Genomic DNA, 11,400 nt, shown 5'->3' with positions numbered 1-11,400 from the left:
AGGGAGAGCTGCGTTCTGCAGCATAAGCCTGTGCAAGGCCAGAACCTGCTTGTACAGCAGGCTGCATGGCATAAACCATTAACTGCGCACTTGATTCCTCCTATCATGTCAGTCTCCAAGACCAAAACACCTTTTTTTTTTAATTTAAAAGGTGTTTCCCCCTTCCCCCTAAAAACTAGCTGTAGCTTCCTGCTGGTTCCAGGCAGCTAGAACTTCCTCCAAGGTATCACTTAGGCCAGCTTTGCCGCACTGTCCTGTCACAAAAAACAAACGGTCAGATTTCACCAGTGTTGCATTGTTTTGGGGGCACCTTAGCAGGTACCTCAGAAATGAGGTCTCAGCAGTTCTTTACAGTGCTTCCAAGAGAGAAATTCTAACACAGCACCTCAACTTAGATAAGTAGTTTCACTGACTGAACCTTTCCTTAACAAGGTCTTAGCTAGCAGAATCTCCTTTGTCAGTAAGGGCTTAAAGCCTACTCCGCAGATAGCAACAAGGATGACCAGGGCTAACAATTAGCCAGCTAAACCCTGCTCTCTGTGCGCTTCAGAACACAAGCCTGCATGGCTTTGAGCATGAGCCACAGCTGCAGGGAGCAAGGATAACATAACACGGGGTTACGGCCGCAATCAAATGACTCAGAGTAGCAGTTGAGATCGTCCGGTTCAGCTCTGAGCACGCTGCTTATTTAGTTCAGATTCAACTGAAGTCAATGCCTAGATGGAAATGACTCCTCCAGCGGTTTAAAAGGCTTGCTAGGCAATGCAAAGTGATGAGAAAGGGCTTGAAAGTATATAAAAGGTACACTACAAAATCTGCGTACTAATACAAATCTCAGAGAGATTCTCTGAATTACAAGGATCTCATCAGGATGTGACCAAAGACAAAATCTGGAGTAACTAAGGCTCTCAGAAGCTGTTCCTGTGAATCTTTTCAGTCTGACCTGCAACTTAAGTCTCCTCTTTGTGCAGTCTAATAATGAGAAACAACAGCCTAAACCATCCTCCCAGTTCTGCTTCAGAGACTGGAATATTTGTGCCTTTTGCCTCTTCTTTGAATAAATCTTAAAAAAAACCCAACCCAAAACCAAACCAACAAAACACACACTTTCTCCCTTTTTTTAGTCTTGAATCCCAATTTATGACTCATTCATCTGTCACACTCCAATGTCACCAGCTATCATCCAGCTTTTCTCTGGCTTTACAGAAACAGAACCTGAGCTCCTAATTTCTGGAAATAGGAGTTTTCTCAAATAATTGTGTTGGCTTTCTACTTGCTCAGGGATCGTGTAATGTAGATGACAAAAAGCTGACAGTGTGGGAGACAGCGCCTCAATATTATTTCAAAGATTTGGAACTGCAGAGCTATCCTAGAGTTTGGGAATGAAATTACATCTTCTTGATCGCTACTCTACCTTGCTCCCAGCTCTTGGATTGTATAAGAGGCATTATATTTTCATAGGAAGAGAGAAAGTGGACCACTGGTGCTGGAATTGCTCAAAGCAGAGGGGTTCCCATCTGCATCACACCCTTGTGACTGACCATCTCGGCCATCTAGACCGAGTGCTATAGCAGTCTTGGTAGTAGAGGGGATCAAGCCAAATAATCACCAGTGTGAACTGGTTTCTGTCTCATTCAGTTGTGGAAAAGAGCTACTGCATGCAGGAGTAACTATTACTTTTAGGAAGAAAATTATGGGTTCATATCAGGAAACCTGTGATAAAGTTATTTGTATTATGTAATCTGAACTCTTACAATGACAACTCCAGCCCTTAAAAGCTACTACTCAACTGTGAAAATCAGTAATACCTTCCCAGTTTTTAACAGATGTATTGGACTCAGCTATTTACTGCTACGTTTCCAAGAAGTCCCACAGGCACTAAGTCGCTAAACTTCTGTATAATTGTTTGTATTCATCTTACTAATTCACGTTTTTTGACAAGGACAACAGTCTCCTCACCACCCCGCAACAGAGAGTCCTGTTGGCGTTCCAATAAATCCTCATTTCAAGACCTCAAGTTCAGCAGCGTTTCTAAACATAAACCAGAGCTGCGCTAGCTACCAAACTCCTGCTGCTAAGGTCAGGCTTTACTGGCTTTTTTTGCATACATACATGTGCCTGATCTTTTACCGTTACTACAGGGTCACCAAGATAAAAGAATGGGCAAAATACATCTTTTCAGGGATTTTTCCTACAGGGATTAACAGAGGAGCCGGAAGCCCACAGCAAAGGGCTGTTGCCTTCATAGGCAACAGACTACCTCAGGAAGCTCTTGGCTGCCTTTGTCTGTCATATCCACTTTGTTTTTCTGCGATGAGAGTGAGATTAGAAATGGCATTTAGTACAGCAAAAATCCCGTGTGGCTTAATTTCAGCGGTAAAATTTTGTACACACTCAAGGCTGCGCCGTGCTGTGAGCGTGCCCCGCTGCTCAGAATTTCTCTCCGCCCAGCAGCTGCCCTAAACCAGTCATTGCTTACACAAGGCGCTCGGCTTTGGCGCAAGAAATCACTTTTCCTCCTTTGTCAAGAAACAAACTGGGGGAGGGGAAGCCAGGGCAGAAGATAGTAGCGTATCTGGCTGCAGTCAGTGGCTACAAAAACCTAAATTCACGCTTCTGCCAAGAAACTTGCCTGCTCGAGTCCGGAAAGAAATAGATTTTGCTACAGTAGGAAGAAATACCGATGGATCACAGTACCCAAATGTCCTTCTGTGGCCAGGTCAGAGCAGCAGTTTTACCAGGTAGGAAATTAATCTCTGATGAGTGAAGAGAAAGTAGACTGTTCAAAGCAAACGAGATGAATATGGGCAGAAATCCAGATTCATCCTTAACACCAGCCACACCGGCCAGCCCAGGAGTTCATCGGAGGGTCTCTCCCAGACTACGGCTGTAGGAGACCGTTTATGTAAATCAGTCTGGAGGAGGCAGAAGCTCTTTATGTGGGATGGAAGAGGGCTTTGTGTGAAGGCTGAGGGGATTAGAGGGAGAAAGACCGTAGTTGTGACCGCGCAGAAGCGACACACAGAAAGAAACACTGCAACAAACAAATGAGAGCGCCAGACCAGAAGCTTGCCTGCCAGCCAATTGCCACGCGCTCCCTTTTCAGCCAGAATTTAGGACAGCCGTAGAAACTGAAAGTTCACCTGAGGGGAAGCTGTAGAAATATTGATAATCACACACAGCAGTGCTGCCCACACCTCCCATCAACCAAAGCCTCCTTGCCGACACCAGAGGAGCCCTCACTCTCACCCAAAGCAGCAGCCTGTGCAGAAAAGGCAAATCCTCTTAAACCACTGCTATCCCAGACCCTTGAGCAGTTTTTTGTGTCCCTTGGAGAGATCCCTCAGGTAGGCCTCAGTGACCTGGATCTATTTCCAATCAGCAATTTGCTCCTTCATTAGACAAGTCCATCTCTCTAAAAATGCACACGATACTGTTGGCTTCCAGCAACCCTGGGGAAGAGAACTGGAATTTACTTCTACCCCAGGAAACGCTCCCCGAGTTTCCTCCAGACCTAAAAGGCTATGCTTTATCTGTCGGATCTCCGAGTTGATTGAGTAAAAGCATGCCTGGGTCCAGCCTGGCAGATTCCTGTGCCCAGGGACACCTAGACCAGATGGCTGAGAACTGCAGAGTGGAAAGTATGTTTTAATGTAGAAAGAATTTTCATAATTCAAACCCTTTTTTAAAACATACGACCTTGAACTCCATTTACACTGTAAAATGCCTTTGTTCAACACCTTATTTATTCTTTTGTCTCTATAGGAACTTGAGATTTGGAGGGATGTGGAAAACACTGGGAATGGAAGGCAAACTCCTGTATCTCCTGCTGGTGGGAGCAATCATGACTGCTCAGTGTCAGGTAAGAGGCTCATGTGTCAAATAATGCCCTTGCTGCCCTCTGGCATTTTCAGCAGCACTTCCATACCATGGGCTCCAGCTCTCTGCGTTGGACAGAAGGAGAATCTGGTTGTATCACTAGAAATCAGCAGAAGGAAAGCCTTACAATGTAGTCTACCTCTAAGCTGGGATTCCCAGTAACGTGTGCTCCTGGCTGGTTTTCACTTCAGCAAGCAGGTCTCCAAGTCTTCTTGGTGTATCTGTTCACTGTCACTTTTAGTAAGAGTTCCATTGTGATCACACTTTAGTTTTCTCCATATTGTCATCACCTTCATCATTACTCTCGCTTGCAACTGGACATCAATGGTTCCCATGTCCCCTCACTGTACGTCTCACATTGCACAGCTTGAGTAAACCCTACGCAGTTCTAAAATGTTTAGTCTCTCTCTCTCAAAAAACTGCTGTCCCAACCTTCCTCTTTTTAAGTTGCTCTTTCTCCTGTGACCTGATCAAAGAAGCTTTCTAAACAGGGTTCTTCCTTAAAATGGTATCCAAAACACTGTATTTAATTGGCTGCGGGAGACGTCTCTCTCAAAGGCAGTCAAGCTACAAAGACTCGTGTAGAAACTACATGTCAGTGAGCAAAACTAACAGTTTGTTCACATTTAATTCTTTAGAAATCATTTGCTTGAGCCTCCTTCAGGCAGCAGAAAGCTGACAAGCTTCAGCATTCGCAACGACCCAAGAACACATAATCACTTCACGCACGATGCGAGTGCGGCGCATCCCAAGTTCACACCACTCGGATGGCAAGCAATCATCTGGTAATCTGCGGCAACTCGGCCACTTACAGTTCTCGGTGCCTGTGCTGAGGTACTAAAGGCACTTTTCACTGACGAGGAGGGCAGACAGTTGCTCAGAGCTCCACTCCAGAGGAGGACTGGCTCTTTGGAGGCACTTGCTCTCTCCGTTTGCTTAAGAGAGCAGTTACTCACAGAATTTACCTTCTTTGCTTGCAGGACTTGCGCGTGCGTCTCAAACGGGGAGCCAGATCTAGAGGTAAGCCAGGCAAGCTACAACCGCGTCACGCAGAGCTTTATGGACCCAGGTGGGGAAAGCTGATGATGCTGAGGGAATGGAGACAGAGCTGTTTGTCATGGTTATCTGGATGTGAGATTCAGAAGGCAAACTACCAGACTGAACCCGAAGAACAAAGTTTTCCTCTCCCTCAAAGAGGCCAGTCAGTAGGGGAACAGTACCTCCAGGAACACAGCAGGGAGAGGGGTGGGACAGTTGTGGTCTGAGAAGGAAGAAGGGCAGCTCATTAGCCAGACGCTCCCATCACAGATACGTTTGAGTTCTTTTGCTCAGCCAGGTCTTTTCCCGAGTCTCTAAAGGAGGATTTCCTTTCTCCAATTACAGCCATTTGCACAGACAATTCATCTGGAGAAATCTACCAGCACAGGGGGACCTGGCTGAGGCTCTCGGGGAGCAGAGTAGAATACTGTAGGTGCGACAGCGGTCGGAGTCGCTGCCACGCTGTGCCTGTCAGAGGTGAGTATGGAGAAGAAAGAGAGAAAGGAAAGGTGGGGGATGACAGATTGTTCATCTAATTATCCAAAAGAACTACTCCACTGTCAGGGAAGGAGTTATCACACAGAAAACGTGGCTTGAAATATAGGATAGAAATGAAAAAAATAATATATACCAACTTAGACAGGACTAAACAGGAGTGGGCAAGGGGCTGAGGAAGGCTCTTAAGAGTGTATGAGGAGAGGATGGAGCCAAGGAAGACTGTAAGCACATGATACTAATAGGTAGGCAAGGAAAACCAGAACAGGCTACAGGAGACTGACGGGAAAGAAAGGATGGGTATAGAATCATAGAACTCCAGATTGGAAAGGACTTCAAGGACCATCTGGTCCAACCTTCCTTGGCCAAAGCCCGGTGTAGGCAATACGGCCCAGCACTCCATCCAGCAGAACCTCAAAAGTGTCCAGTGTTGGGGAGTCCACCACTTCCCTGGGGAGATTAGTCCAGTGGCTTATTGTTCTCACTGTGAAAATTTTCCTCGTGTCCAGTCAGAATCTCCCCAGGAGCAACTTGTACCTGTTACCCCTTGTCTTTTCCATGTGACTCCTTGTAAAAGCGGGGTCCCCATCTTCTTTGTAGCCACCCTTTAAATACCAGAACACGATGATAAGGTGTCCCCGAAGCCTTCTTTTCTCAAGGCTGAACAGACCCAGTATATACTGCCAGCTTCTTACTTCTGTGAAGTCTTAACACTTTTTCCTGGCTTTTCCTTATTCCACAGCCTGCACTAGAAACAAATGCTACAATGGGGGCCAATGTTCACAGGCATATTATTCCCCACAGCTCTTCATCTGCCAGTGCCACCAAGGTTTCTCTGGGAAACAGTGTGAAATAGGTGAGTATCCCATGTCTCTGAGCAATGCTACTGGTTTTAGCTACACGGTGTGGAAGGATGAGGTACCCAGCAGCTGCTGCTGTACACTAGGCTTCCTGTTAAGTTGCCTCTTTTTATTCTAAAGCTAATACAGCAGAGGATTTTTAAGAAGGACACCTGGGCTGTTCTCAGTGTCTCTTAATAAAACTCTACATTTTGGAGCTGAAGACCTTTGTGTACACTCACAGTCTGCCTGGCAAGGCGCCTTCACCGACTTACTAGATTGGGAGCCAAGTTTAAACAGCGCGGAGACCGGGTGAGCAGAGTCCGGGATGCCATCCTTAGTAAGAGTTTGTTCCTTCTGTATCTTCTGTTCAGACACTGGGATTAAGTGCTACAAAGATGCTGGTGTAACATACAGGGGGACGTGGAGCGTGACAGAGAGCGGAACTGAATGCTTAAATTGGAATAGCAATGGCTTGATGGACCAGACATACAGCGGACGAAGAGGGGATGCTGCTGAGCTGGGGTTGGGCAACCACAACTATTGCAGGTGAGGGGCTGATAGCACACAGGTCAGGGCCACAGGAATCGGCCTGTTGTAAGAGCTTGGAACAAAGGAACGGCTGTTTGCAACAGTCTAACACCAAACAGAGACCACTCTGCACAAGTACAAACACTCTGCAACCCATGAGCAGCGATTACAACTTCTGGAGGCATACCTGAACTTCAGGTCTATCAGGACTTGATATTTATAACAGACTACAACATGCACACATCTCTCACCCCATAGTTTTTCCTCTGTCCCTTCTCAGTGCCTAAAACTCCCTTTGTAAGTCAGTTTCCTGCAGCTCCAGATCCTGCTCAAAACTCTACAAATAAGATGCTTCCTGCACATGAAGTGCACAAACAAGCGCTCCCCTCCTGCTACCTACTGGCAGTCTCATCCTCACCTCCACATACTCCACAATGCTAGGATTAAAACAGGAATCCAAACAACTTCTGATAGCTCCACCCACATCTTCACTGCAGAGCAGGATTAAGTTACTGAACTACCTGGCAGACATGGGACTAGTGACAATAGCTTTGTAATGATGCATGATATCGTAACTCTTTCAGAAATCCAGATGAGGATTCCAGACCTTGGTGCTATATCTTTAAAGGGGGAAAGTACACCTGGGAACACTGCAGTGTGCCCTCCTGTTCAAAAGGTACATGCAGGGGGACAGGGAATGGACTTCAGAGCTTCCGCGATTCACTGCATATATAAGGGTTCTCTGTGCACTTGTGCTATTTCTGTAGCTGGAAAAGTGGAGACTCTCACATTAAATCACGTTTAAGCTTTTAATATTTATGACACCGAGAGACTGAGATAAGTACAGCTAATATAGAGATGCCTTGACAGAAATCAGAGTTAGGAACAGCTGAGGGATTCGCATCCATCAGTTAACGTGTGGCTTTCTTATTGAAGTTGGGAACATCAACTGCAAATCTGGAAGAGGCACGGATTACCGAGGCAGCCACAGTGTTACCAGCTCTGGAGGTACCTGCTTGAGGTGGAATTCTCGAATCCTTGTCAGCAAGTTATATACCGCTTGGAGAAGAGATGCTTACCAGCTGGGCCTTGGTAGTCACAATTTCTGCAGGTATGTAGCCAGTTACAGAACTCTCTAACATCAGACTCCACCGATGCAAATCACACGTGCCCCTGGGGCCTTCTGTATCTCTGGAAAAATCAAAGAGTACACTCAGGGCACAGCTCACCAATTTCAGGTTTCTCCTAACTCCCTGCCAATCTGGTTTTACAACCAGCTCTTCTCTTTCCTGTGCTGCAGGAATCCTGACAATGACAGCAAGCCCTGGTGCCATGTACTGAAAGGAGGCCAGCTCACATGGGAGTACTGCAACGTGCCTACTTGCTGTAAGGATCCTAGCATTCCTGATTCTTCTTTCTTTGAGGCGTTACTGGTCTGCATGTCACTTGTATTAAACTCAAGCCTCCTTCAGCAAATTAAGAGCTGGGGGGGAGGGGGAAAACGGCTGCACTCTTACAGAAGTGCTTTTTTCTCTGCCTGAAGGAAAGGTTACAGGAATGGAGGACAGAAAAGGCAGCGTTCCCTTACTGTATTTTTCAAATCAGAATACAAGTTTCCTAGGAAACAGGAATGAGTCAGATGCTAAACAGCTCGTGCCAGGCTGCCTCAGGACGCACTGATGACTAACAGGCTTTTAACCCAAACTCAAAGCAAGAGTGCCTGAACAAAAAGCCTATTTCTGGGTTTGTCATCCACAGCCACTTGTGGCTTACGGCAGCGCAGCGTACGCCAGTACAGGATTAAAGGTGGCTCCTACACAGACATCACCGCTCACCCGTGGCAAGCTGCCATCTTTGTGAAGTATCGCCGAGTGCCTGGAGAGCACTTCCTCTGTGGAGGAATTCTGATCAGTTCCTGCTGGGTTTTGTCAGCTGCTCACTGTTTTGAGGAAGGGTAAGTGGAGGATTCGGCACTGCTTGGGGAAAAAAAAATAATCTGGAAAATGGAAACACTGAGTATAGCCTTACTTGAAGGGTAAAAGGCTTGAGAAAAAGCTCTCTATCCCAGTAAGTCACTCTGCACTACAGAGTTAATTGTGCTGAGCATTACAGAGAGGCATTTACTGGGCAAACTAGCAGCGTGGCATTAAGGTACCACAGCAGAATATCAAATAGCTGAAGAACAAAAACTGCCAGTACAGAGCCACCTGAAACGTGAGAACAGCAAGGGGCTGGCAGAGGAGCTTTGCCGTCAGCAATCAGTGCAAAAATGAAGGCAAATAGGACACAAGAGGTAAAGCTGCCTGGGTAATGCAGCAGTAATAGTGCTAAAGTAAGAAAAGCAGAAGCTCCAGCGATACATTTTCAAGGGAAGGGTCCACTCCAGTTGACACGGGAAGAAAGTAAGGCTCTCGTTCCTCAGCTTCAGTGCAAAGCAGCTGCAGATTGTGCTGGGTAGGACTTCCCGAGTAACTCCCGAGGAAAACGAACAGAAGTTTCAAGTGAAGAACTACATCGTCCATGAGAGCTTTGACTCAGAAAACTTCAACAATGATATTGGTAAGAGCTTTTCTGACCTCGTGACTGCAAAGGTCACAGCTGGCTCAAGTGTGCACATAACAAAGTGTGGATTTTTTCCACTCATCAGCTCTGTTGCAGTTGGACTCGGATGCAGAGGACTGTGCTATTGAAACACACACTGTCCATCCTGCCTGCCTCCCAACACCAGACCTGCAGCTGCCCGACTGGACTGAATGCGAGATCTCTGGTTATGGCAGAAATGAAGAATGTAAGTAGGAGATAATATATCTAAAGTTTGTATCCCCTGCCCCCAAAGAATTCCAGCCTTTAGAATTGCTTAATGTGTGATCCCCTGAATTGTTATATGGGTTTATGTCAGCACTACAAAACATACGCGTAAGTGGGTGACAAAAACAAATTTCCTGCCTTATTTCGTTCATCTGAGCTCTGTCAGCTGCATGGGCTAGTTGTATTCCTTGGTACTCTCCAGCAGTCAAAGTGCACAAATAGCACTGTGGATAGAGTTGTAAATTCTCCCTTTCCTATCAGGGCTGCCACATTTCTGCTGTACTGAGTACATTTAGATATTGTCATTGTTACAGAAATCCACTTCTGTCGAGATTTAACACACCATACAGTTGCAGGTAGTTGCATTATTCTAAAAGACACATTGTGTGCAGTGAATAGGAAAAAAAAAGCTGAAGAAATAATAATCCCAGGTATATATGAAGTGGCTGGCTAAATAGCTTTTAAAGTGAGCTACAGCAAACAGGAATAAAACTATACACAGGCTGACCTATATTCAAAATAAACAAAAAACCCCATCCCTTATTTTACTGGCACTTTCTACTGATTCCTTTTTATTCTCTAACTTGTAAACTCTTTGAGACAGAGACTGTGAAGCATCATTGTAACTCCCCCTAATCGTGACTTGAATCAATAGGGGGTTTGGAACAGACTTGAAGTGTGGCATGAAGTGTTTTTAAAGTGCTTTAAAGCGAGTCCTCAGCATTGCCTACAGGGGTACAGGATAAACTCTTCGAGAGGGAAAGGATGCTTCAACTGTAATTCAAAACTAGACTGAAAAACAACAATCCTGCGACTTTCAGCTTTGTGCAATCAATCACAGCTATGCGGGAGAATAAAACCAACACCCAAAACAAACAAACTCCCAACATAACACAAGTTACATTCCTATCCAATTACTCAGTATCATGTACGACAAGACATCTGATTTTTGTTACCACCAGGCTAATGCTAAAAAGTCAGGATCCTGTTTTGTAGTTAGTGATTTTCATAGGCACTTCCTGTGACTTCATTTTGATCCATGTAACTGTGCAACGATGATTTATCCATCCAAGAAACCCAGCGCTCCTTTGGAGCCTACAAAAACCTCTTTAGCATTTACACTTGCTAAAGCAGCAATATTCTCTCTCAACCAGATTTCAGCACTACCAAAGCAGTACCCCCAAGCATTAAAAATGACCCTCTGGCAAGGAAATATTAGTTCAGCCCCCCCCACCTACTTCTGTAAACTCTCCCCTAAACTCCAGGAACTGAACTGCAATTTAAGAAGATATATACACACACCTACGCAGACATATATACGTATTTATATTGTCCTTTTTCTCCCAGTTTCTCCATTCTATTCAGAGCACCTGAAGGAAGGCCACGTCAGACTGTTCCCAGCCAGCCGGTGCACAACACAGCATCTAGACAACCGGACTGTGACAGACAATATGTTATGTGCAGGAGACACGAGGCACCTTGATGATGCCTGCAAGGTAAACCCAGTTCTGTTCCTCTTTCTGTTTAGGTCTGTCCTTGATAGTCTCAGCTGAACAACCCAAACTTTCATAAAGTAGTTAAAACAAGTTCTGCATTTGGCTACATGGAAGTTCTAAGCAAGGTTTTGTTGAATAGAACTGCGGGCGCCTCTATCTTTTTTTTTCACCTGCCCCGCAGATCTGGGAAAGCCACACTTCACCAGGCACACCAGGACAATACAGACTGAAAATCCCAAATATAGGAAATACCACAAAACTGAGCAGGAAACTCCACCTCAGCAGCATTTCCTAATATTTTCTCTTACGTGAAC

General features: G+C 45.6%; 1 protein-coding gene across 1 annotated transcript in view; it reads left to right on the top strand.

The window, feature by feature from the left end:
- Positions 1–3,784: 3,784 nt before the first annotated feature.
- Positions 3,785–11,400, top strand: part of PLAT (plasminogen activator, tissue) — an 8,311-nt gene continuing 695 nt past the window's right edge. Inside the window, exons 1-12 of the mRNA XM_010148531.1 lie at positions 3,785–3,862; positions 4,860–4,899; positions 5,263–5,394; positions 6,155–6,268; positions 6,626–6,800; positions 7,367–7,458; positions 7,719–7,893; positions 8,083–8,168; positions 8,541–8,736; positions 9,205–9,341; positions 9,430–9,570; positions 10,938–11,086. Coding sequence (XP_010146833.1) covers positions 3,785–3,862; positions 4,860–4,899; positions 5,263–5,394; positions 6,155–6,268; positions 6,626–6,800; positions 7,367–7,458; positions 7,719–7,893; positions 8,083–8,168; positions 8,541–8,736; positions 9,205–9,341; positions 9,430–9,570; positions 10,938–11,086 — 1,515 coding nt within the window. The remainder of the gene's footprint in view (positions 3,863–4,859; positions 4,900–5,262; positions 5,395–6,154; positions 6,269–6,625; positions 6,801–7,366; positions 7,459–7,718; positions 7,894–8,082; positions 8,169–8,540; positions 8,737–9,204; positions 9,342–9,429; positions 9,571–10,937; positions 11,087–11,400) is intronic.

Source organism: Eurypyga helias, unplaced genomic scaffold (genome assembly GCF_000690775.1).
Source record: "Eurypyga helias isolate BGI_N326 unplaced genomic scaffold, ASM69077v1 scaffold15973, whole genome shotgun sequence".
In the NCBI taxonomy this organism is placed as follows: domain Eukaryota; kingdom Metazoa; phylum Chordata; class Aves; order Eurypygiformes; family Eurypygidae; genus Eurypyga; species Eurypyga helias.
Note: the sequence above shows the minus strand (reverse complement) of the source record. Positions and strands in the feature narration are given on the sequence as shown.